Here is a 26540-nt window from a genome sequence, read left to right as displayed (position 1 = left end):
AGGCCCTGATGCCAGTCCCAGGATGTCCCTCTTAGGTGGTTATGAGCACGTCAGTGTTTCCCGCCAAACGTGGAAACACCAAGTGAGCCCCTTCCCCTTAGACCTCTGCTGCCATGTTCACATGTGACCCTCCTGCTGACTTCAGCCTCTGGAAGAGAGTCGAGCACCAGGGCCAGGCCCGGGGGATCCCATTGGTCTTCCACACATAGCTCAAGTCTGCGTCCTTGTCTGTGCGTGTGGGCATGTGCATCCTTGTCTGTGCATGTGGGCATATGCAGGTGCATGCACATGGGGGTGCGAGACCAGGCTGTTCCTGCCCACCTGGGGAGGGAAGCAGGGACTACTGTTGGGCCCACTGCGGAAGGCATGGGGTAGGGCTGCCTGGAGGTCCAGGCACACAGAATGCAGGGACTCCAGGCTGTGGGCATGCCCCAGGCTCCTCAGAAGCACTGGATGAACCAGCTAGACTCAAGGGCAGAGGGAAGGGCCATGTTGCCCTGGACACCTGCAGTCTCCTGCTCTCTGCTGGCACAACTCTCATGGCCTTTCCCTTCCCAGGAACAGTGTCTTGAGGCTGTCTGGAGGGGTGGAGGTACTGGGGGACCTCAACTGGGAGGTGACCCTGTATCTGATAGCCTGCTGGTCTACTTCTGTCTACAAGGGGAGTCAAGTCAACAGGCAAGATACAGCCGGGGGAGACCACGGGGCTGGGGCAGCACTGCCTGGGTGTGGGATGCATCTGCCAGACCACTGGTGCCACGGGAGGTGACTGCATCAGGGATTGTACTTCAATCCGGCCCCTGAGCCCCACCCCCTGGCCGGAGAGTCCTCTCAGCCCTCCAAATCCAAGGCCAGCAGCCTTCCCCCACCCCTACCCCCACTGGAGGGGAAGAGGCACCAGCAGTGGCTGACCATTTCCTGTGTGTGGGGCATCCCTGTCCCACCTTCCTACCCTTCCCAGTTTCTGTTGATTCTGGCTCCCAGTCAGTTTTAGGGTGTGCAAAGACCTGGTCTACTGCCTGTGTCTGTGCCCTGCTCTGTGGCCAAGAGGACCCCAGTGGGGAGCCTGGACATGTCAATGTATGGCAAAAACCACTATGATATTGTAATTAGCCTCCAATTTAAAAGATAAATTAATTTAAACAAAAGAAGTAAACATTTAGGTCAGTATTTCTAATTCTTGGAATATATTAATACTTTAAGGAAATAACTATTAATGGAAAGACTTATAAATTCCACTAAATCATTAACCATAGTATTGTAAAAAGTGGAAACAACTTAAATGTTCCATAATTATATTATTATTGTTTTTTTTTCTTATTTAAAGACCCAATCTTAATTTTTTGGCCACACCACATGACGTGGGATCTTAGTTCTGCTGCCAGGGATTGAACCTGCAGCCCTTACACTGGAAGTGCAAGTCCACTGGGCTGCCTGGGAAGTCCCAATAATTACATTAGGATGCATCTTATATCTATTCAATAACACATTTCTTTTATTTTTTTTTAAACCCATCCTCTGACAAAGGCTTTACTGACAATTTTCCATACAGTTAGTCAAAAAATAAAAAAATACAGAACACAACAGACAGTATTTCATACACTAGAAGCCGACATGACAGGAATCCCTTCTCATCATGGTAAAAAAAAAAAAAAACCCCCAAACCTAAGAACTTAGTTTTTGGTGGGGAGATAGGACTTTGGTCCCCTGCCAAATGAAATGGAGTAACCCAGCAGAGAATTCAAATCAAGGGTGTAGGATGGGCCGGGGGTGCAGGGCAGCAGTGGTCAGATTTAAAAATAACTGCTTTAGTGACAAACAGGCTGGAAAAGCCAGGCTTGGGCTACGCTGTGTCTCTTACTATAACTATCACCATGTGCTCCTCCTCTAGCTTGCCCAATGTCCTCAGCGCTGACTGGAGGTACTGCTGTGAGAAGTCACAGGGCGGGAAGGCATAGAGCATGCCTGTGCTGTCTCTGCCCTTGGATCCACCCACTGGCAGGCTGATCACCCCTGCAGCCTGCTTCTGTTTCAAGTAGGAGACCAGGTTCCTGAGAAGCCGCCTCTGTAGGCCAGGCTCCACCGTAGGCATCCCCTCAGAGCCAGGCCCACTGGGGGTCGCCTGGGTGGCCAGGAGCACTGCGTAGCCATTGGGGCTCCCCTGCTTGATGTGTCGTGTGACCTCATCGAGCTTGGGTTGGTCCAGGCGAAGGCGCTGGGCAATCTTCAGCTGGGTCAGCTTACTCCCAGAAGTATGGTCTTTGAGGAGACTGCTGATCACCCCCTGGTCCCCCTCTAGGATGTGCAAAGATGTCGGGAAGCAGCTGTTTTTCAACACTAGAAGCCCGTTCCAACCCAGCTGCAGCGTCTGGGCATACTCTGAAAGATTCTTGAGCTTTTTGGTCTCGTGTTTTGGCTCTTCAAGAGGCTTGGGCTCGGCCTCAGTGGTCCGATGATTGCGCTCGCTCTCTCGGGTCTTCTTCCCGTGGGAAGAGTCGGGAGCCTCGTGGTGGTGGTGGTGGCTCCGCTCCTCCGCCCCGTGTCGGCTGTTGCTGAGGGAGTTGCTGCCGGACTCCGTGGTCCCTTCACTGGAATGGTTTTCCTTGCGGCTACGCTCCAGGGTGCGGTCGGAGCCTCGGTCCGCAGGCTGCCCACCACCCTTGGTCCTGCTCCGTTCCTCGTAAGGGGAGTGGAGAGGCTCCGGCGCTTCCGCCTGTCCTCCCAGGCCTTGGGCAGGCACCGGTCCCCATCTCCTCCCCAGCGCTCACCACTCCGGCTGCGCACTGAGTGGCTGTAGCCCTCGAGGCTGTTTCGGCGGAGGTGTGGAGGGGTCCTGTCCCGCACCCGCAGGTCGGCATCCAGGTTCTGGTGCCGGGTATACGGAGTAGCTCATAGTGCACAGGGAGGGGGGAGGGCTGGTACTGCTGGGGATACCGAGTCTCCTCTGCTTTGGCAAAATCCACGCGCAGCCTGCGGTCCGGACCCCCCCCAAGGGAAAGCCCCTCATTTTAGCACAGGCGGCCTGGGCTGCGTCCAAGCTCTCGTACTGGATGTAGGCAAAGCTATCTCCCTTGACATGATCAATGGTCTGAATGCTCCCAAAACGGTCAAACTCCCGGGCCAGAGCCGCCAGTGAGGTGTTAGGTCCCAAGCCACCCACCCAGAGACGTGTAGTGGGGTTGGCCTTGCCGTACCCTGTCTTAATGGGATTGCGGCCTATCACACGACCCGACATGCCCACCTTGGCCCGGTGGGCCATGTCTAGGTTCTGGAACTTGAGGAAGGCATACGCACCGCCCTGCCCACGGGCGGGTCTCTTGATGACCACCTCCTCAATGATGCCGTATTCACCGAAAGCCCGTCCGCAGCTCCACCTCTGACACGCTGTGGTCCAAATTCCCAATGAAGAGGTTGCGCGTGGCCCGCTGGTCGTCCTCGGGCATCAGGTCCTCTTCGCACACGGCCGGGTAGCCGTAGGGTCGCCCGCGGTCGTCGTACAGCCCGTAGTAGTCCATGCCCCGCTCCCGGGACAGGCCTACAGCGGCGGCGGCCGCGGCCGCATCTAGACAAAAGGCTGCAGCAGCGTGGCGGGCGGGGCTCCCGCAGCGGAGGGGCGGCAACCGGGACAGCAAACCCTGCTTGTACTGGTAGCCGCCGTGCGGGAGGTAGCCGAGCGGGTCGGCGGGCACGGGCGGGCCCGGGGCGGAGGGAGGCGGCGGCGCGCTGCTGCTGCTGCCGCCTACTGCTCCCGCCGCCGCCTCGCGCGTACCACGGGCTCCACCTTGAGCGGACGGTCGTAGAGCAGTAGCTGGCGGGCCAGGCGTGCTGGCGGGCCTCACGCGCGCGTACTGCGGGGTGCCGGAAGTTCACGTAGGCCTCGCGGCCCAGCTCAGGCGTGTCGACAGGCGCAGGCTGATCTCGCCCGGCTCTCTGAACTGGTGGAAGAGCCGATCTTCGAGGTGCTCGGCAGGCAGCGCGGGGCTCAGGCTGCTGATGAGCAGCGTCTTGTACTCGGGTGCAGCCGCTGAGGAGCCGGGACCCGTGGGCTCAGCCGCGGGCGGCGGCGGAGGTGGCGGTAGTGGAGATGCGCAGGACGACGCGCCCGAAGCGCCTGGGTCTCCTGAGGCCTTGCCGCCGCGCTCCCCGCCGCCGGCGCCCGAGCCCGAGGAGCGGCCGCTGCTCGCACGGTGATTCGCGTCCCCGGCGCCTCGGCCGTCGCGATGCCCACCGCCGCTGCCCCCGCTACCGCGAGGTTTGTCGCGAGCCCGCGTTGGAACGGGGTGCTTGGCGCCGCCCGAGGCCTTGTGCGCCACCCGCCCGCCCGCCCGCCTCCGCCTCCGCCTCCTGTTCGCGCTCCCGCGGCCGTTTGGCCGACGATGAGGAGCCGCGCCCGTTCGGGCTGGAGTCTCACTCGCTATGCCTCTTCATGGCGCCGGCGCGGCTGGCGGGTGGGCGGCCCGCAGACCCCTCAGAGCGGCGGCGGCGGCGGCCGAGGAGGCAGCGCCCCCGGCGCCGCCATCTTGGACAATAACACATTTCTTAAGAGATTTTAGGAAGTGGAAAAGCTAGTATATTAAATGAAAAAAGTTCAGGAAAAAAATTAAACTTGATAAGTTCTACATCACATGCTGTTATACGTTTAATATGCAAGTACAACCAGAAAATATTCTTAAATGTTGACAGTATTTAGTGCTGAACATAGGGCTCGGTTTTCATTGTCCGAAATTATTTCCAATTCCCTTGTAACTGAATTCAAATATCTGAATTTCAGAACCTTCCCTCTAACACGAGAACAAAGATAAAAAGTGTTTTTAAAATCCAGAAGCGCATTAGCTGAAAGGAAACTAGGGCACAAAAAGTGACTTAGTTTTATTTTCTGCTGTAATAAGCACTGAAGCATCCCACTCCTCAAGCAGCAGGGAAACAAAGCAAGTGAACCGCAAGAGACCAAAGGCCAGTACAGGCCAAAACTTAGACTCAAATAACAAAGTGGCAATGACTCTTAGGTTGAATTCCCTATGCCCTGCCGAGTAGGGGACACAAGGTTAGGCCTCAGCCCCTTTCCTCAGCTTCGGCTTTGGCGAGGTGGGAGCCCGAGGCTCCGAATGTTCCGAATCACCAGGGAAAGCTGATCGAGGAACGGGTTCATGGAAAGTCGGATGAAAGCAAGGTCGTCAGCAGTCCATCTACTAAAAGCAGGGAAAAGAAAATCAGGCCAAAGGGAAGATTGCTCTTCCCAGGGTACCAGCCCCCCTCCTTATACCAAGCCCCTCAGTGTCTCCATCATAGCATGCTTAAGAGGGAGCCTAGACCACAGCACCTGCCACCCCCCACTCCCCAAGGCAAACTCGTCTGGAACTGACACAAGCAGGTCACTGCCATTCACTGCAAATTCCTTCCGAATCAATCCTTGGTGGCGTTGGGCATCTGGGAGCAGAGATCTGCGAGCCATGTCTGCCTCCAGGGGTGACTGGAAGGGCACTCTGAGTGTGCTGGGAGAGACACGGTTAAGGCACCATCCATTACAGAATTTGCTGGTATCTCGGGCTTCCTCACACCTCAGAGGCCCGTTTTTACCCCAGGATGCCAGGCTCCCGACGACAACCTGAGACTACCCTCAGGTGTCTCCGTAACCCTTGGGTCCATCTTCCCCACCCTCCAGGCTCCTCAGGCCTTGACAACCTCCTTTCCTTCCAGGCTGCCCAGTCCTGCTGCCCCGGATAGCCCCCGTGCTCCCTTCTATCCCTTCCTCAGGCTGCCGGCATGTTTCCCGCCACCATACCACTGACCGTGCCCAGGGAGGCTCCATGAAAAGGATACAGCACCACCTCTCCACGTCTAGGTCTTACAGCCAAGGGTGCTACATCTCCAGCAGATCCTACGCCACCTGGTGCCTGCTCACCTTGGGGACGAGCTACAGCAGCTTCCATCACCGCTCTTCCTCTGCCAGGCCCACCCCGGCCTTGTGGGGCTCGGCGAACAGCCTCACCTTCAGCGCTGCCTGAACCACTCTGGCAAGCAGGTATTCTGGAGCTCTGCTGGTCATCTCGGCCCTCTGCACCACCGGCGCCACCACCCGACGCCTGCATGGCTGCTGCGCGTCTCCCTCAGACTGCGAATAAGGGGCGGAGAGACTGGGCCCCTCACGAAGTCCCTCCCCTTCTGCGCAAGGACGCAAAAGTTGCGCCTGCGCACACACCCCATCCACCCACGGGCTGCTATGGAGACCCCGTGACGCTGGCGGGACTCAGCTCCCTCACAATGCCACCACGTTCCTTTCAGGTGCCCCTCTATGCGCCTGCGCACACGGGCCCCTCCAGTGCTGGCTCAGATGGCGTGGAATGGACCTCGCCAAGTGTCCACAGAGACGCCACTGAGACACAAATGCCGACTTTCCAGTCTCAAGGCCTGAAGCTAGTTCCACAATGCAACTTTGATTTCTCCACCGTATGCCTCAGAAGGGTCTCACTGGAGTAAGGTGGGAGTCGAGGGCAAGGGGCCAAGCCACACGATGCACCAGCATCACGTCTCTGCCCACTCCACATCATACCTGTGCTCTTTGACCATAGTGATCGCTAGCACTTCCTATGGTCTATGCGTTATTTCAGGTGCTTTCATGTGTTAGTCCATCACGTCAGTTTTCAGATAGTGTTGCCATAGCGCAGGCTTCCTTTGTGGCTCAGCTGGTAAAGAATCCGCCTGCAGTGCGGGAGACCTGGGTTTGATCTCTGGATTGGGAAGATCCCCTGGAGAAGGGAAAGGCCACCCACTCCAGTACTCTGGCCTGGGAAATTCCATGGACTGTATAGTCCATGGGGTCGCAAAGAGTTGGATACCCTGAGCCACTTTACTTCACTTCACATTGTCATGTGAGTCTCCTGTCTCCCATGATGCAGCTCTCCTGCAAACTAATCACACACACCCACCCTCTCTCCAACACCAGCAACTCAAAGTCTTGGACATTTTTGTTATTGCCTTTCTGAAAACTATGATGACTGCAGTGCTCCATCAGGCACCGGACTCAGGTTAGGTCTGAATGGTGAGATCTACAAAGGATAGTGATAATAACAATGACAAATAATGTGTGTGACACAGACAGTGACAGAACTATGAAGGAAAGAGAGTGTACGATAGAATGAGTTTCCAGAGAATTTACCACTCTGATAGGTGAATGCTTTTGAGTGAGTGTGACAGAGTGAATGTGTGATTGGGACAGGAATTTAAAGGGACAGAATGTCATGGGAAGAGACTAAGATGCAGAAACCAAGACAGAGGGAGTGTGTGTCTGAGTGTCAGAGAGACATTCTAAGAGAGATAGGATGTGAGAGAGAATAAGTGTGATGGAAAAAGAATTATAGAGTGACACAGGACTATTAAAGAAAAAGAGTGTGTGATGGTACTCTAACTCAGTATGAGAAAGTAAATGTGAGAGACAATATATCGGTGAAAGAAAATGGGTCTGTCACACATATCAGAGTGTGACAGGGAATGAACCTGACAGTGGGAGGCAGCAGCCTGGGCAAGTGGGTCAGTCCTTGGAGCCCATGTTTCCCCCAGGGCGGTCATGCCCAGGTCTCTGCCGGTCTGGAGGAAGTCAGCAAATTGACTTGGTTCAGTTGTCCAAGAAACATTGCTGTTAATAAAGCTAGTGGATGAAATGTAATTCCAGAAGAAATAGTCAAATCCCTAAAGGAGGATGCCACCAAGGTTTTGTATTCATTATGTCAACAAGTCTGGAAGACCACAGGACTGGAAAAGATCAATCCTCATCCCAGTTCCCAAGAAGGGAAGTAAGAATGGGCTAACCATTGGACAACTGCACTCATCTCCCATGCTAGTAAGGTGATGCTTAAAATCTTGCATGCTAAGCTTCAGCATTATGCGAACCAAGAACTTCCAGATGTCCAAGCTGAGTTTAGAAAAGGAAGAGGAACTAGAGATCAAATTGCCAACATTCACTGGACTATGGAGAAAGCAAGGGAGTTTCAGAAAAACATCTACCTCTGTTTCCTTGACTACCCTAAAACCTTTGACTGTGTGGATCATGACAAACTGTGGAAAGCCCTTAGAGAGATGGGAATACCAGACCATTATACCTGTCTCCTGAGTATCCTGTATGCAGGTCAATAACCAATAGTTAGAACCTAGTATGAAACAACTGATTGGTCAAGATCGAGAAAGGAGTATGACAGGGCTATCTGCTGTCACCCTGTTTGTTTAATCTATATGCTGAGCACATCATGAGAAATGCCAGGCTGGATGATTCACAAGCCGGAATCAAGATAGGCAGGAGAAACATCAACTACCTCAGATATGCAGATCAGATCAGATCAGATCAGTCGCTCAGTCGTGTCCGACTCTTTGCGACTCCATGTATCGCAGCACGCCAGGCCTCCCTGTCCATCACCAACTCCTGGAGTTCACTGAGACTCATGTCCTTTGAGTCAGTGATGCCATCCAGCCATCTCATCCTCTGTCGTCCTCTTCTCCTCTTGCCCCCAATCCCTCCCAGCATCAGAGTCTTTTCCAATGAGTCAACTCTTCGCATGAGGTGGCCAAAGTACTGGAGTTTCAGCTTTAGCATCATTCCTTCCAAAGAAATCCCAGGGCTGATCTCCTTCAGAATGGACTGGTTGGATCTCTTGCAGTCCAAGGGACTCTCAAGAGTCTTCTCCAACATCACAGTTCAAAAGCATCAATTCTTCAGCGCTCAGCCTTCTTCACAGTCCAACTCTCACATCCATACATGACCACAGGAAAAACCATAGCCTTGACTAGATGGACCTTTGTTGGCAAAGTAATGTCTCTGCTTTTGAATATGCTATCTAGGTTGGTCATAACTTTCCTTCCAAGGAGTAAGCGTCTTTTAATTTCATGGCTGCAGTCACCATCTTGCAGTGATTTTGGAGCCCAGAAAAATAAAGTCTGACACTGTTTCCCCATCTATTTCCCATAAAGTGATGGGACCGGATGCCATGATCTTCATTTTCTGAATGTTGAGCTTTAAGCCCACTTTTTCACTCTCCACTTTCACTTTCATCAAGAGGCTTTTTAGTTCCTCTTCACTTTCTGCCATAAGGGTGGTGTCATCTGCATATCTGAGCAGAAAGCAAAGAGGAACTAAAGAGCCTCTTGATGAGTGTGAAGAAGGAGAATGAGAAAGCTGGCTTAAAACTCAACATTCAAAAAACTAAGATCATGGCATCTGGCCCCATTACTGCATGGCAAATAGAAAGGGAAAATGTGGAAGAAGTGACAGATTTCCTCTTCTTGGGCTCCAAAATCACTGTAGATGGTGACTGCAGACATGAAATCAGAAGATGATTGCTTCTTGGCAGGTCAGGGATGACAAACCTAAACAGAGTGTTGAAAAGCAGAGACATCACTCTGCCGACAAAGGTTCATATAGTGAAGGCTATGGTCTTCACAGGATCACATATGGTTGTGAGAGCTGGACTGTAAAGAAGTCATAGCACCAGAGAATTGATGCCTTTGAACTGTGGTGCTGGAGAAGACTCCTGAAAGTCCATTGGACAGTAAGAAGATCAAACCATTCAATCTTAAGGGAGATCAACCCTGAATATTCACTGGAAGGACAGATGCTGAAGGTGAAGCTCCGGTATTTTGGTCGTCTGATTCGAACAGATGACTCATTGGCAAAGTCCCTGATGCAGGGAAAGATCAAGGGTAGAAGGAGAAGAGGGTGTCAGAGGATGAGATGGCTGGACAGCATCCTGGATGCAATGAACATGAACTTGAAGAAACTCCAGGAGACGGTGAGGGACTGGGAGGCCTGGTGTGCTGCAGTCCATGGGGTTGCAGAAATTCGGACACAAATGGGAAACTGAACAACTACAGCTGCCCAGCTGTATAAGGGTCCTTGTTTTTGCTTCCCTGGTGGTCCAGTGGTTAAGAATCTGACTGCCAATGCAGGGCACATGGGTTCGATCCCTGGGCCAGGAAGATCCCACATGCCCAGGACAACTAAACCCGTGTGCCACCACTACTGAGCTCCCCAAAATCAGAGTCTGTGCTCCTCCACAAGGAAGCCTCCACAATGAGAAGCCTGAGCACAGCAATTAGAGTAGCCCCTGCTGGCTGCAAGTGCAGAAAACCTGCACACAGTTAACAAGATTCAGCACAGCCAAAAACTAACAAATAATTTTGGTAAATAAAAGTTTTTTTAATATAAATTTATTTATTTTAATTGGAGGTTAATTACTCTACAATATTGTATTGGTTTTGCCATATATCAACATGAATCCGCCACAGGTTTTAAGAGTCCTTGTTTCCAGCTATAGCCTTCTCGGACATTGAAGATTTCAGTTAATTAAGCTCATCCTACACTAAGATCTGCTCTGGTCCTACAGAGTCAATCTTAAAAAGTAAGACCCAAAAGGATCAAACTGTTTTTTTCCCAAGTAATTTAACAGGATTCCATAATAAAGCTCAAGAGTAAGTTTAGGAATAGAAAAAAGTCAAGCATGCAAGGGAAATTTGATAATGCTTGGCATCCAATCTAAAATTACCAGGAGGCAAAGAAGCAGGAAAATCCAACCCATTATGACAGAAATCAGTGTGTTGTTGTTGTTCAGTAGCATCTAACTTTTTTTGACCCCATGGACTGCAGCATGCTAGGCTTCCCCATCCTTTACCATCTCCCATAACTTGCTCAAACTTATGTCCATTGAGTCGAGATGCCATCCAACCATCTCATCCTCTATCGTTCCCTTCTCCGCATGCCTTCAATCTTTCCCAGCATCGGGGTCTTTGCCAATGAGTTGGCTCTTTGTACCAGCTGGCCAAAGTGTTGGAGATTTCAGTTAAAATGCATCAATTGGAAAGGAAGAAATAAATGCATATTTATTTACAGTCAAAATGATTGTCTAAGCAGGAAGTTCAACGGGATCTACAAGAGCTATTACAATTAATTAGTTAAGCAAGGTTTCAGGATACAAGGATACTCTTGAGAGTGCCTTGGACTGCAAGGAGATCAAACCAGTCAATTCTAACGGAAATCATTCCTGAATATTCATTGGAAGGACTGATGCTGAAGCTGAAGCTTCAAAACTTTGGCCAGAAGATGTGAAAAGCTGACTCACTGGAAAAGACCCTGATTCTGGGAAAGATTGAAGTCAAAAGAACAAGAGGACAATGGAGATTGAAATGGTTTGATAGCATAACTCACTCAGTAGACATGAATTTGAGCAAACTCCAGGAGACAGTGGGGAGAGAGAGCCTGATGTGCTATAGTTCATGGGGTCCGAAAGAGACGACTAGACACAACTTAAGAGACTGAAGAACAACAACATTCTGGTATTATATCTTAATATATAAATATAACTAGGGCTTTCTTGATAGCTCAGTTGGTAAAGAATTTGCCTGCAATGCAGGAGACTCTGGTTCATTTCCTGGGTTGGGAAGATCCCCTGGAGAAGGGAAAGGCTACCCACTCCAGTATTCTGGCCTAGAGAATTCCACAGACTGTATAGTCCATGGGGTCACAAAGAGCTGGACACAACTGAGAGACTTTCACTTCACTACACTTCATAAAATGAGAAAATATTCCAAAATTAATACTGAATGGCAGTACACTACTATCTTATTCTCCTGCTTCTTAAATTGTCTTCAGTTATGTTGTACTCCTTGACTATCTGGATCTCAGAACCTCCTCTCCAACCAGAAGACAAATACAGTATTAAGACGTGTAGAAGCTAAAAATAGTCAGAGATAGCACAGTATCTCAGTTTTATTTTCTGCAGTTAACAATCACCAAACTATGTGGAACCTGAGCCCCCAAGCAGCAGCACATGCACAAGATGAAGCCCAATCCACCTACTGCAGAAATCAATGCCCTGGGAAAGGACACGTGAGGCTAGGGCACATAGGCTAGATTTATCCCTGACTTTCACACAGAGGCTTAGTAAAATGGGGGGGCACATAGTGCTGCAAGGTCCACATACCAGGGAAATCTTCTGCAGACAGAGGGTGATGGACATCTGGAGCATGGCATGGTCTTCAGCACTCAACTGGCTAAAAGGGAGGGAAAATGAAATTCAGGCTCCAGATGAGGAGGAAGAGGAGCATGTCCTCCCTCTGTCCCCGCACACTGACAAGCCCAGGGCACCACACTTCTCCTCTAGGCTTAACCCTCCATTATGGCTCCTCCTGGGCTGAGACTGGTCACCACCCACCACCCCTCCCCCACCTCAGCCCCCTTTAGAACTGACAGAACCAACAGGTGGCCATTAACATCGAGCATCTTCCGAATTGACCGTCGCAGTGCAGTACATCGAGACAGGAAGAGAAAGGCACGGTGAGGCTACTGGTGGAGATATGGTTAAGGCACCATCCACACTCATTTTGCCTGTACGTTAGGCTCCCTGCTCACAGAGACCCGCCTTCTTTCACGAGGCTGCCGCCTAGGCTGTCCGGACCTCCCAGCCTATAACCTAAGGACACCCTGGATATCACCGCTGGACCCCTCTGGTTCCCTTCAGGTTGCTTTTCCTCACTATCTTCCCCTGGCAGCCAGACCACCCCTGACCCACACCCTCCATCCCCCGAGAGTACCCTCCTCCTACACTTTAGGTCCCTCTGCCTGAAACCCCCCAAACCACCCCTAGCCCACACCCCAACCCTCACGGTCGCCCAGCCCACCAGGGCTCCTGGAATAGGACACAACTGGAGGGCTTGGTTACTCAGAACTTTGACTCCGGGTGCAGCATCTCCACCAGGCCCTGGTGCTTGGGGTGCCCCTGGGATCTGTGGAATGGCACCAGCTGCACCACCTGACTCTCTTGCAGTGCTGGGGTTTCTTGGATCAGCCAAGTCGCTGGGGCCGCCAGGAACTCCACGACTGATGGTGTCACCAGGGCCAGTTGGGTCGCCAGGGTCATTGCGGCCACCAGCACCACCTGGCACACCTTGGCCGCTTTGTGCTGTGCCACTACAAAGGCCATGGCTCCTGCATCTTCATCTGCTGTCCTCGTGGTTCCTCAACCATGTGCCTTGAACTCCATCTTGAACCCCTCTCCCTTTCCCTCCACGTTGGGAAAGACTGAACCCTCCCTCCAGAACCCAGCCCTGTAGTGCGACTTTCAACCAAGCATCAGCAGAGCGCCTGCACACACACACCCTGGTCTTGCCTCACGATTGGTTCCCACCGACCATTGGCTTCCACAGTGGCTGCAGGCTCTCGGGCAATGGGCGTTCACTGCTGAAGCTTCACGTGTTCGCGTGCTGTGTCACCCCGATGAGCCTGCACAGACACACATCCAGGTGGTCTGCGTCCTCTCAGTCAGCCCTGCCTCAGGCCCAGAAACCTGGTAAACAGCTTAGCAAGGAGGCCTTTGGGTGGCTCTCCATCCTTTAGTATGGCAACAGCTCCTCAGTGCGCATGCTCAAACAGACCCTGCCCCACTCATCAGGGCACGTGCCTGTTTCCAGTCCAAGCCTGCAAACCCTAAGTGAGCCCCCGGTCCCTGTGCACCGCCAAGACTGCACTGCTGCCAACTTGGCCACACTCACAGGTGAGCATCCTGCTGAGTGCAGGTCATTGTCATTGACTTCCAGAAGGGAGTCAGGCACCTCTGGGTCAGGCCTGGTCTGTCCCTCTGGTGTCCCACACGTAGCTCACGTGTGTGTGCGTGTGTGCATGTGTGTCCATGTGCATGTGGGCAAGTGCATGCACATGGGCATCTGACGTGCATGTCTGTGTGTGTGTGTGTGTGTGTGTGTGCCCGAGAGAGAGAGAGGGAGTAGTGGCTGTGCACAGGTGCTAGCCCATGTCCGTTTATGTGTGTGAGTGCGTGTGCAGGGGTGCATGCACATAGGTGTGTGCATGTGTGTTTGTGGAGGTGCTTGCAAATGAGCGTTCCCATGTGCATCTGTGTGTGAGAGAGAGTGTGTGGTCAGGTGCATGCACATGGGCATGTGTGTGTGTGTGGGAAAGAGAGCATAGGTCAGAGGCATGCACATTGGCATCTGTGTGTACTTGTGTTCATGTGCAGGTGCCTTCACATGGCGGTGCATGGGGACCTGGTCCTGGAGTCCTAAGACTAGGAATGCAGAGCAGGCTGTGCTTGCCCACCTGGGGATGGAAGTGGGGACTGCTGTTGAATTAACTGGGGATGGCATGGGGAAGGGCCACCTGGGGCTCCGGGCACACAGACTGCAGAGACCCCAGGCTGGGAACTTACAACAGGCCCCCCCAGAAGCACCGGTTAGAACAGATGCACTCAAGGGCTGCCAGAAGGGCAATGACCCCCCCCCCCGCCGGACACCCCAAGTCTCTTGGCCTCTGCTGGCACAAAACGCACGGGCTTTCCCTCTATAGGAACAAAGTCTTGCAGCTCTCCGGAGGGCTGGAGGTGCCGGGGGCCCTCAACTGGGAGGTGATCCTGTGTCTGCTGGCCTGCTGGGTGCTGGTCTACTTCTGGTCTGGAAGGGGGTCAGATCAGCCCACACAGTACAGCCAGGGTTGATGACAGGGCTGGGGCACCACTGCATGGGAGGTGGAACCACTGGTGCCACAGGAGGTGACTGGATCAGGGCCACTGCCCGAGGAGGGGACAGGTACTTCCATCAGGCTGCTTGATTCCCACCCCTGGCTGGATAGGCCTCTCCACGGCCCTCCAAATCCAAGGCCAGCAGCCTTCCCCACCCCCAGTGGAGGGATTATATTTTCCTCCATTATGTTAGCTGCAGGAGTTTTTTAGTTTACCTTGATCAGATTAAGAAAGTCTGTTTGTAGTCCTAGTTTTCTGACAGTTTTTATCATAGTCGTTGTTGAATATTGTCAAATGCTTTTATGGCATCTAAAGTTTTTTTCAAATCCAGAAGCACATTAGCTGAAAAGAAACTGAGGCACAAAAAGTGACTTAGTTTTATTTTCTGCTGTAATAAACGCTGAAGCATCCCACTCAAGCAGCAGGGAAACAAAGCAAGTAAACCAAGAGAGACCAAAGACCAGTACAAGCAAAAACTTAAGACTCAAATAACAAAGTGGCAATTACTCTTAGTTTGAATTCCTTATGCCTTGCCGAGTAGGGGACACAAGGTTAGGCCTCAGCCCCTTTCCTCATCTTAGGAACGGTGGGATCCCAAGGCTCCGAATGTTCTGAATCACCAGGGAAAGCTCAAGGAGGAATGGGTTGATGGAAATTCGGATGAAAGCAAGATCTTCAGCAATCCATCTACTAAAAGCAGGGGGAAAGGAAAATCAGGTTAAAGGGGAAATCATTCCTGTAGGTCCAGGATACCAGCCCCTCTCTTTACACCAAACCCCTCAGTATCTCCATCATAACACTCTTAAGAGGGAGCTCAGACCACAGCACCTGCCACCTGCCACTCCCCAAAGCAAACTCTTCTAGAACTGACACAATCAGGTCACAGCCATTCACTGCATATTCCTTCTGAATTATTCCTTGGAGGCGTTGGGCATCTGGGACCATACCCCTGAGAGACAAGGATGCTTCCAGTGGTGACTGGAAAGGCACTCTGAGTGTGCTGGGAGAGACACGGTTAAGGCCCATCCATTACTGAATTTGCTGGTATCTCGGGCTTCCTCACACCTAAGAGGCCTGTTTTTACCCCAGGATACCCATGTTCCTGACTACAACCTGAGGCCACCCTGAGCTTCTTCCCTAACCCTACGGTCCCTCTTCCCGACCCTCCAGGCTCCTCAGGCCTTGACAACCCCCTTTCCGGCCAGGTTGCCCAGTCCTGCTGCCCCAGATTGCCCACGTGCTCCCTTCTATCCCTTCCTCAGGCTGCGGGCATGTTTCCCACCACCACACCACTGACCGTGCCCAGGGAGGCTCCATGAAAAGGATACAGCACCACTTTTCCATGTCTATGCCTTACAGCCATGGGTGCTACATCTCCGCCAGGTCCTGGGGCATGTGGTTCCCGCTTACCCCGGAGACGAACTCTAGCAGATTCCATCATCGCTCTTCTTCTGCCAGGCCCACCCCAACCTTCTGGGCTCGGTGACCATCCTCACCGTCAGCACTGCCTGAACCATGCTGCCAAGGATGTGTTCTGGAGCTCTGCTGGTCATCTCGGCCCCTTGCATAGCTGGCACTAACAGCCGAGGTTCACATGGCTACCGCCCGTCTCCCTCTGAAGCCAACATGAAGGGCGGAGAGACTGAGCCACTCACCAAGTCCCTCCCGCTCTGCGCAAGGACGCCAAAAGTGCCTCTGCGCAGACACGCCTCAGGGTGCTCTTCATACCGGATTGGTTACCACCCAGCCTGCCTGGCCACACACAGGCCTCTATGGAGACCCCGTGGGGCTGGAGGGACTCAGCTACCTCACAAAGCCACACTTCTTTCAGGTAGCCCTGATGCACCTGCGCACACGGGCCCCTCCATTGCTGGCCCAGCCCATGTGGAATGGACCCTGCCAAGTGTCCTCAGATACGCCACCGAGATACAAATGACAGCTTTCCGTCTCAAGGCCTAAAGCTAGTTCCACAATGCAACTTTGATTTCTCCAACATATGCCGCAGGGCAAGGGGCCAAGCCACACGATCCACCAGCGTCCCCTCTCTGCCCACTCCACATCTATACCTGTGCTCTTTGACCATAGTGATAGCTAGCCCTTCCTACGATCCATGTGCTGTTTCAGCTGCTTTCCGTGTGTTCGTCCATCATGTCAGTTTTCAGACAGTATGGCCATGTTGGTGTCTTGTCTCCCATGATGCAGATCTCCTCCAAACAAATCACACACACCCACTCATTCAGCAACACCAGTGGCTCAAAGTCTTGTGCATTTTGGTTTCTGCATTTCTCAAAACTATGATGACCGTAGTGCTCCATCAGGCACTGGACTTAAGTTGGGTCTGAATGGTGAGATCTGTAAAGGATAATGATAATGACAATGACGAATAATGTATGTGACACAGACAGTGACAGAACTATGAAGGAAAGAGAGTATATGATAGAATGAGTTTCCAGAGAGTTTACCACTCTGACAGGTGAATGCTTTTAAGTGAGTGTGACAGAGTGAATGTGTGATTGGCACAGGAATTTAAAGGGACAGAATGTCATGGGAAGAGACTAAGATGCAGAAACCAAGACAGAGGGAGTGTGTGTCTGAGTGTCAGAGAGACATTCTAAGAGAGATAGGATGTGAGAGAGAATAAGTGTGACGGAAAAAGAATTATAGAGTGACACAGGACTATTAAAGAAAAAGAGTGTGTGATGGTACTCTAACTCAGTATGAGAAAGTAAATGTGAGAGACAATATCGGTGAAAGAAAATGGGTCTGTCACACATATCAGAGTGTGACAGGGAATGAACCTGACAGTGGGAGGCAGCAGCCTGGGCAAATGGGTCAGTCCTCAGAGCCCATGTTTCCCCACAGGCGGCCATGCCCAGGTATCCATCTGGGGGAGGTCAGCAAATTGACTTTGCTCTGCTGCCCGAGAAGCACTGCTGTTAGAAAAGCTAGTGGATGTGATGAAATTCAAGCAGAACTTTGCAAATCCATAAAGGAGGATGCCATCAAGGATTTGAATTCACTATGTCAGAAAATCTGGAAGACTACAGGACTGGAAAAGGTCAATCCTCATCCCAATTGCTAAGAAGGGTAGTACCAAAGAATGTGCTAACCATCAGTTAAAGATATAAAGAGTGGTTAAATAGGGATAGCTCAGCAAAGAAATTCAGTGAAGAAAAGAGGCTGAATAACTTGGTTTACGTGGAGAACCAATACAATTCCAAGACAAGGAATTTGCACCACCTACATAGGCCGCAGGCATCCTCCTGTTCTCCTGAAGGAGAGGAGACACTAAGACCTCCCCGGTCAGATCTTAGAAGCCCAGGGATTATTAGTAGGCTTGGCGAGCCTCCACCCTCCAGATGGGAATTCAGCCAGAAGGTGAGAGAAAGAACGACATGGGGAGACCGAGCTTTGGTGAGTTAGGCCCGCACTTTATTTTCCAAAGTAGTTTTTATACCTTAAGTTGTGCATAGAGGATAATGGGGGAAGGGGTAGAGTCATGCAAGGTCAGCAGTCCTTGATCCTTATGGAAGCCCAGCTTTCTTCCTGCAAACTTATCATATGCAAAAGTTTAGGTGATTTACATCATCTTCTGGCCAGGAGGCCTATTAACATTTTATGACCCTTTCTTCAGAAAACTTATTTTTCTCTAAAGGTGATTATTCTAAAGTCAGGCACCACCCTCCAAAAGCATTAGATAAAGTTGCATTCCTATAGGGCAAAGGTGTGGTGGGCTATAACAAGAAAAGAATTAACTCAAGGGTCCAAGGTTACAAACATTAAAGCTACTACTTACATTCCCATACACCAATTATTAATCAATACACTCCCAGGGACACAGTAAGTAAGGGATATAGAAACTTAGCAGCAAACATTGGCCCAATAAATGAAAACCCTTCACCAATATAATTTCTAATCAACCCACTATACTATACTAATAATCTTCTAACTGCTGAAAGGAATCTGTATTTAGAAAGTTTAGAACATCTCGTGCCTCTCACAGTTGGGAGGCTGTGAACAATCACATGTGGCCGGACAAGCCTGTCAGGTAGGCTAGAGAACCTTCAGAGGAGTTTGTAGGTTGAAATACTCTTGTCACGCCCAGGAATTTTTATTAACTGGAGCTCTAAGTTAACTCCTTCTCCAAGAGAGGTGGTAGGGGACAGCCCCTCGTAAAGTCAGAGGTGTAGGTGAGAGTACAAAGCAGTAAAGTAGGCAGACTCTAGTTTTGGGGGTAGATGCTCCAGAATTTCCAGGGAGACTCCTGAGGCTCGATCCCACCTTTGCGTATGCCGAGCCTCCTTCCTCATGACCTTTGCCACAGGCGGAGTTCCTCACACTGGCTCCCGGCACTGGCTTATATAGAAATCAGGGGAATTTCAGAAAATCATCTCACACTGTTTCCTCGACTAAGCTAGAGCCTTTGATTGTGTGGATCATGACAAACTGTGGAAAGCTCTTAGGGAGATGGAAATAGCAGACCATCCTACTTGTCTCCTGAGAATCCTGTGTGCGGGTCAAAAAGAAACAGAACCCTGTATGGAAAAACTGATTGGCCAAGATCGAGAAAGGAGGATGACAGGGCTGTCTTCTGTCACCCTATTTGTTTAATCTATATGCTGAGCACATCATGATAAATTCCAGGCTGAATGAGTTACTTGCCAGGATCAAGATAGGTGGGAGAAACATCAACAACCTCAGATACACAGATTATACCACTCTATGGCAGAAAGCAAAGAGGAACTAAAGAGCCTCTTGATGAGGGTGAAGGAGGAGAGTGAAAGAGCTGGCTTAAGACTAAATATTTAAAAAAGTAAGACCATGGCATCTGGCCCCATTACTGCATGGCAAATAGAAGGGGAAAAGGTGGAAGTAGTGACAGATTTTCCTCTTCTTGGACTTCAAACTCACCATGGATGGTGACTGCACCCATGAAATTACGAGACGATTGCTTCTTGGCAGGAAAGTTATGACAAAACAAGACAGGGTGTTGAAAAGCAGAGACATCACTCTGTGACAAATGTTCATAGAGTCAAGGCTATGGTCTTCCAATTGATCACATACAGTTGTGAGAGCTGGACCGTAAAGAAGTCAGAGCACCAAAGAATCTGTGCCTTTGAACTATGGTGCTGGAGAGGACTCCTGAAAGTCCCTTGGACAGCAAGAAGATCAAACCAGTCCATCTTAAGGGAAATCAACCCTGAATATTCACTGGAAGGACGGATGCTGAACCTGAAGCTCCAATATTTTGGTCATCTATGGGAACAGTTGACTCACTGGAAAATCCCTGATACTGGGAAAGTTTGAGGGCAGAAGGAGAAGAAGGCATCAGAGGATGAGATGGCTGGATGGCATCAGGGATGCAATGAACATGAACTTGGGCAAACTCCAGGAGATGGTGAGGGACAGGGAGAGGCCTGACGTGCTGCAATCCATGGGGTCGCAAAGAGTCACACAGGACTGGGTGACTGAACAACAACAAAAGCTGCCCAAGCTACATTCTTCTCAATCAGATTCATCAGTAATAAAGCTGATATTTAGCTTGAAAAACATGTCAACAGGAATGTGTAAAGGCTGCAGAGGCTAAGCTGCACCTGTTTGAAAGGAGTGGGAAAGGACAGGCAACAGGTGTGAGTGGATGGTGTCAGTGAACTCCTTGTACAGGAAATGATTCAGGTGGTCCACTTTATAAAGCCACACACTTTCTTTTGGGCTTTTGAAAGACAGGTGGCGCTAGTGGTAAAGAATCCGCCTGCCAAAGCAAGAGACGCAACAAACACAGGTTCAATCTCTGGGTGGGGAAGGTCCCCTGGAGATGGAAATGGGAAGCCACTCCAGTATTCTTGCCTGGAAAATTCCGTGGAGAGAGGAGCCTTGTGGGCTACAGTACATGGGTCGCAAAGTTCAGTTCAGTTCAGTTCAGTCGCTCAGTAATATCTGACTCTTTGTGACCCCATGAATTGCAGCACGCCAGGCTTCCCTGTCCATCACCAACTGCCAGAGTCTACCCAAACCCATGTCCATTGAGTCGGTGATGCCATCCAAGCATCTCATCCTCTGTTGTCCCCTTCTCCTCCTGCCCGCAATCTTTCCCAGCATCAGGGTCTTTTCAAATGAGTCAGCTCTTTGCATCAGGTGGCCAAAGTATTGGAGTTTCAGCTTCAACATTAGTCCTTCCAACGAACACCCAGGACTGATCTCCTTTAGGATGGACTGGTTGGATCTCCTGGCAGTCCAAGGGATTCTCAGTAGTCTTCTCAAACACCACAGTTCAAAAGCATCAATTCTCCAGCACTTAGCTTTCTTTATAGTCCAACTCTCACATCCATACATGACTACTGGAAAAACCATAGCCTTGACTAGACGGACTTTGTTGACAAAGTAATGTCTCTGCTTTATAATATGCTGTCTAGGTTGGTCATAACTTTCCTTCCAAGGAGTAAGCGTCTTTTAATTTCATGGCTGCAATTACCATCTTCAGTGATTTTGGAGCCCCCCAAAATAAAGTCAGCCACTGTTTCCCTTGTTTCCCCATCTATTTCCCATGAAGTGATGGGACCAGATGCCATCATCTTAGTTTTCTGAATGTTGAGCTTTAAGCCAACTTTTCCACTCTCCTCTTTCACTTTCATCAAGAGGCTCTTTAGTTCTTCTCCGCTTTCTGCCATGAGGGTGGTGTCATCTGCATATCTGAGGTTATTGATATTTCTCCTGGCAATCTTGATTCCAGCTTGTGCTTCCTCCAGACTGGGGAATATTAAATGGCTCTTAAAAGTACTGTGGATGGCACAGGCTTTACCATATCCACTATATGGCCCACTTTGGGGTCAATTCTGGGTGCCCTGTCTGGAAAGGAATGGTCTTCCTCCTTGTCCCCTTCTTCTAGCTGCCCCTTGCAGTGTCCCTCCCCTCCTTTGACTCATTTGTCTCCTTTTCAACCATAATGTGAGTTGATCAGCAAGGAGCTAATCCCTTAATAAGAAAATAGGCCTATTTCTCCCTTGAAGTAATAAAGAAGGGCCAAGTCCTCAGACCACATTAGTTAAGAAAGAAAATTATGATTCTTCAATTCAGTAATACTCAAGACTTTGCTATTGCAAGTGAAAAACAAGTGGAAAAAAAAAACAACCAAAAATATCTACATTAGTTTTTAAGCCAAAGGGAGAACTTCTAGGTCTGTGTAAGTACAAGATACAGAGGTAGTTTCTGTTTTCAGGCATGGCTGGATCCAGAATTTTGTTCCCTGAGATTTACCTTCTTGCTCCAACTCCCCCTCTGTCATTTGCCAGTCTGCATCCCCTACAGCCAGCACACTGTCACTGGTTGGATGATATCTCCACGGCTGGAAGAAAGAAGTGCTCCAATGGCAGACAAGTCCATCCCTGGAATCAGAGTTAAAGTCAACTCTATCCCAATCATACTGGCCTAGAGAAAAGGAAAGGGGCAATTTTCCAGAGTGACAGCATACCAGTACCAAGAGAAGGAAAATGGATACTGGGTTACAAAACCCATACATGTCCTCGACAGTGGTATAGACTTTTCATCAACTTTGAAATTATTTTCCAGTGTTTTAAAGGAAAAAGACTGAGAAAGATTATTTCTTTATCTAATAGAACGTGCATCCTCAGTCGCTCAGTCATGTTCGACTCTTTGCGACCCCATAGACTATAGACCGCCAGGCTCCTCTGTCCATGGAATTTTCCAGGAATGAATACTGGAGTCAGTTGCCATTTTGTTCTCCAAGGGATCTTCTGGACCCAGGGATTGAAAGTGCATCTCTTGCATCTCCTGCATTAGCAGGCAGATTCTTTACCACTTTGCCACCTGGGAAGCCCATTAATCTAATAGAGAAAAGTACTGTTTTTCCCAGTAAAGAAAATACTTATGTCAGGGACTTCCCTGGTGGCCCAGTGGCTAAGACGCCACACTCCCAATGCAGGGGGGTGAGGTTCAATTCCCGGTGAGCTAACTAGATCCCACACACTGCAATTATTAAATAAAAGCTTACATGCTGCAAATGAGACCCACACAAATTAAAAAAGTGTCACAAGTAATACCCAAAGTCACATGGTGGGAGCATACTGTTAAGAACAGGAATGTATCACGTCCTTACACAGATTCTCAACTTCTTCTGACTTCTTATTGTTTTGTTGTTTAGTCACTCGGTTGTGTTCTACTCTGCAACACTATGGATTGTAGCCCACCAGGATCCTCTGTCCGTGGGATTTCCCAGGCAAGAATACTGGATGGGTTGTGCTTTCCTACTCTAGGGGATCTTCCTGAATCACGGATGGAATCCGAGTCTCCTGCATTGACATGTGGGTTCTTTACCACTGAGCCACCAAGGGATGGGCTTACTCTGGTTTACTGAATCTTTACTCAGTGAAGATGTGCATTTGCTGCTAAGTCGCTTCAGTCGTGTCCAACTCTGTGCAACCCCATAGACGGCAGCCCACCAGGCTCTGCCATCCCTGGGATTCTCCAGGCAAGAACACTGGAGTGGGCCGCCATTGCCTTCTCCATTGTGTGAAAGTGAAAAGTGAAAGTGAAGTCACTCAGTCGTGTCCGACTCGTAGCGACCCCATGGACTGCAGCCTACCAGGCTCCTCCATCCATGGGATTTTCTAGGCAAGAGTACTGGAGTGGCTTGCCATTGCCTTCTCCGGAAGATGTGCATTTACTTTCTTTCGATTTTAACACTGTGCCAGTGGTAAAGAATCCAGGGGACGTGGGCTTGATCCCTAGGTCAGAAAGATCCCTTGGAGGAAGAAATGGCAACCCACTCAAGTATTCTTACCTGGAAAATTCCATGGACAGAGGAGCCTGGCAGGCTATAATCCATGGGGTTACAGAGAGTCGAACACAACTGAGTGACTGAGCACACCTTATCTGCAGATAACCTGATCATACAATACATGTATAAAATACAGTGTAATTCACAGAACTACTGAAACTATCAGCAAATCTGGTGAGGTTGCAGGAAAACACTAGACATTTTAGGGCGCTAACTCCTTCCTCAAAGACCTAACTAATTGTCCCTAAGCTTTTCTACATTGCTCTAAAACAAGGTCAGTAGGCCATAAAGTTACAGATCTAGTGTTTCTGAGTTGTTTGATCTTCTGCAAGCTAAGCTTTTTACTTTGGGAAGAATCAGACCTACTGATAACAGGTGCTGGGCAAACTAGAATTCTGGTGGGAGGGCACACTTTTGAGTAGCAGCCACCTACTGTAGACCAATAACCTTAAAAATAAGTAGAAATGTGAATTTTTAAGTCCATACTTCTACCCTTTGGAATCTATCTTGAGGAAATTACCAGTCAGGCAAAGACTTATACAGACGATTTCTGCTGAATCATTAATAGGGAAAAATGGAAACATATTAAATGCTTAACACTTACATTATAGTACTTCTTTTATGCATCCAAGTACATGTTTTTGAAGAAATTTTAGAAGGAAAAAAATGCTTATATGTTAAATAAAAATAATTTGAGGAAAAATTAATCCTGAACATGCAACAATTACATTATTGTTATATATGAAGTGACAGTCTCTCAGTTGTGTCTGACACTGTGACCCCATGAACTATACAATCCATAGAATTCTCCAGTCCAGAATCCTGGAGTGCATAGCCTTTCCCTAATCAGGGGATCTTCCCAACCCAGGGATCGAACACAGGTCTCCCACATTGCAAGCAGATTCTTTACCAGCTGAGCCATATAAATGCCACTATAAAACTAAGAAAATATTCCAAAATATGGGCAGCAGTTAATGCTGAATAACAAGACATAATACATTTTATTTTTTTTCAATTTCTTAAATTGTCTTCAATTACACTGTACTACTAGACTATCTGAAGCCCAGAACCTTCCCTTGAAACCAAGGACAAAGGCAAGAAACTGTGGAGGCGCAGTATTTGCAAATATATTTGGACACAGAATGATAGTTCAGCTTTATTTTATGCTACAAGAAATATTGAAACACCCTCCTCCTCCAGCCAGAGGAAAACAACAGGGCCAAGAGTGCCCAAAGGCCAATATAAGCAAATAGTTAGGCCCCCATAATAAATCAGCAACCAGTGTAGGAATCAATGTCCTGGGGAAGGATGCACTGCCTAGGGTAATCTTAGACGCTCTTTCTTGGCCTAGGATTAGGGATAACCAGGGTCACAAAGTACCCTGTAATCGGTCGGTTGATCCCAACTAACAGGAAAATCTGCTTGAGACAGGAGATGATAGAAATTCGGAGGTGGCCACCGTTTTTAGCAGTCAGCCAGCTAAAAGGGAGGGAAAAAGAAAATCAAATTAAATGTGGGAACTGTTCCTCTAATTCTCTCTGCCCTCTCAGCTGGTGACAGGCTCACTGCATATATCTACATCCTCAGACTTCACCTTTGTGGGGGTCTCCAATTGACTGTTAGAATGACCCCAGACATCTGCCACCCACCCAGGCCCCTTTGCAAACTAACATTGCTAGGATGCTGCCCTTCACTGTGAGCTCCTTCCCTACTGCCCTGCGGTAGGGCTGGACATGTGGGCTCAGGGACTGGCGGGCCATCTCTGCTTCCATGGGTGACGGGAAGAGCACTATGATGGAGCTGGTGGCGGCGAGGTTAAGGGACCATCTCACACCAACCTTGCCTGTGCCTCAGGCCTACTCTTCACTTAGAGGCCTGTTTCCTTCTGGCCGTTCTCACTTGTCTCCATCCCCACCCCAAGTCTGCTCCCTGCCCTTCCAGTCCCTCAGGCCATCTGCCCCTTCCATCTCTCCCTGCTGCCACTGACTCATAGCCCTGAGGCCAGACCCCCCCAGCCGTCTTCTTGGTCTCCCTCCCCACAGCCTTTCCTATCCCCAGGCTGACTGCTTTCTCTCCATTCCAATGTCTACAGTAGGCCCATTCCTCCCTGGTCCAGTCCCTTGCCTTTCTTCAAATAGGATACAAATTGAAAAGGTGACTTCTTGGTCTTCTGGCCACGGGCGGCACATGGCCACCAAGTCCCAATGCAGCATGTCCACCAGGTCATGGCCTGACGTGTCCTCCTGGCCCCGGGGTGGCGTACCACCAGGCCCTGGCGCCACATGTCCACCTGGTCCTGGGACAGTGTTGCCACCCAGCCCTGGCATGGCTAGTCCACCTGGCCAAGGCACAGCATGTCCACCAGGCCCTGCCAAGGCCTGTCTGCCCAAGCCTGGCAAGGCGTCTCCGCCAGGTCCTGGAGTGTGAGGTACATGCGCCGGCTCTGGGGCTCCAGCCATGCCTGCACCTGCCTCTCCCATGCCTCCCAGGCCCTGGTGCCCTTCAAGGCCATTTGGGTCACCAGGTTCTTCCGCACCTCCCTGGCCTTCAGCATCTCCTGCCACGCCACCTCCGCTGGCACCTGGTCTGCGGCCTCCAGAACCACTCACGCTGCAGGTCAGCCCACCAAGGCCAGCCGGACTGTCTGAGGGGCTGAGGCACCCAAAGGAAACCACGCCCCTGGGTGGGTAACGTCACTATGGGCGCCGAGAACGCCTGCACACTCAGGCCCTGATGCCAGTCCCAGGATGTCCCCCTTAGGTGGTTATGAGCACGTCAGTGTTTCCCGCCAAACGTGGAAACACCAAGTGAGCTCCTTCCCCTTAGACCTCTGCTGCCATGTTCACATGTGACCCTCCTGCTGACTTCAGCCTCTGGAAGAGAGTCGAGCACCAGGGCCAGGCCCGGGGGATCCCATTGGTCTTCCACACATAGCTCAAGTCTGCGTCCTTGTCTGTGCATGTGGGCATGTGCATCCTTGTCTGTGCATGTGGGCATATGCAGGTGCATGCACATGGGGGTGCGAGACCAGGCTGTTCCTGCCCACCTGGGGAGGGAAGCAGGGACTACTGTTGGGCCCACTGCGGAAGGCATGGGGTAGGGCTGCCTGGGGGTCCAGGCACACAGAATGCAGGGACTCCAGGCTGTGGGCATGCCCCAGGCTCCTCAGAAGCACTGGATGAACCAGCTAGACTCAAGGGCAGAGGGAAGGGCCATGTTGCCCTGGACACCTGCAG

General features: G+C 50.4%; 2 protein-coding genes and 1 long non-coding RNA gene across 4 annotated transcripts in view; 1 reads left to right on the top strand and 2 right to left on the bottom strand.

Moving 5' to 3' along the window:
* IKBKG (inhibitor of nuclear factor kappa B kinase regulatory subunit gamma) overlaps nt 1–10255 on the top strand; it is a 57388-nt gene extending 47133 nt beyond the window's left edge. The window contains exons 11-12 of one of the 2 annotated variants that reach the window (XR_011463168.1): nt 5698–6022; nt 6283–10254. The gene's annotated coding sequence lies outside the window, so the exon portion shown is untranslated. Of the gene's footprint in view, nt 1–5697 lie in introns of both variants that reach the window. The other variant, XR_011463167.1, reaches the window with a different exon arrangement.
* Nucleotides 683–4927, bottom strand: LOC106701631 (putative RNA-binding protein 15B). Its single transcript, XM_070365533.1, is given in 10 exon segments — nt 683–2694; nt 2697–2882; nt 2885–2987; nt 2990–3361; nt 3363–3735; nt 3737–3768; nt 3770–3822; nt 3825–3899; nt 3902–4316; nt 4318–4927. Coding segments are annotated over 10 exon segments (2679 nt in total). The 5' UTR covers nt 4537–4927; the 3' UTR covers nt 683–1843.
* On the bottom strand, nt 5071–5955 carry LOC138986335 (uncharacterized). Its single transcript, XR_011463170.1, has 3 exons — nt 5821–5955; nt 5364–5492; nt 5071–5189 (listed from the first exon to the last, which is right to left on the bottom strand). It is a non-coding gene; the product is annotated as an uncharacterized lncRNA (long non-coding RNA).
* Nucleotides 10256–26540: the final 16285 nt, after the last annotated feature.

The sequence above is a fragment of the Bos mutus genome, chromosome X, assembly GCF_027580195.1.
Source record: "Bos mutus isolate GX-2022 chromosome X, NWIPB_WYAK_1.1, whole genome shotgun sequence".
Taxonomy (NCBI): Eukaryota; Metazoa; Chordata; class Mammalia; order Artiodactyla; family Bovidae; genus Bos; species Bos mutus.
The sequence above is the reverse complement of the archived record's forward strand: the minus strand, read 5'-3'. Positions and strand labels throughout refer to the sequence as shown.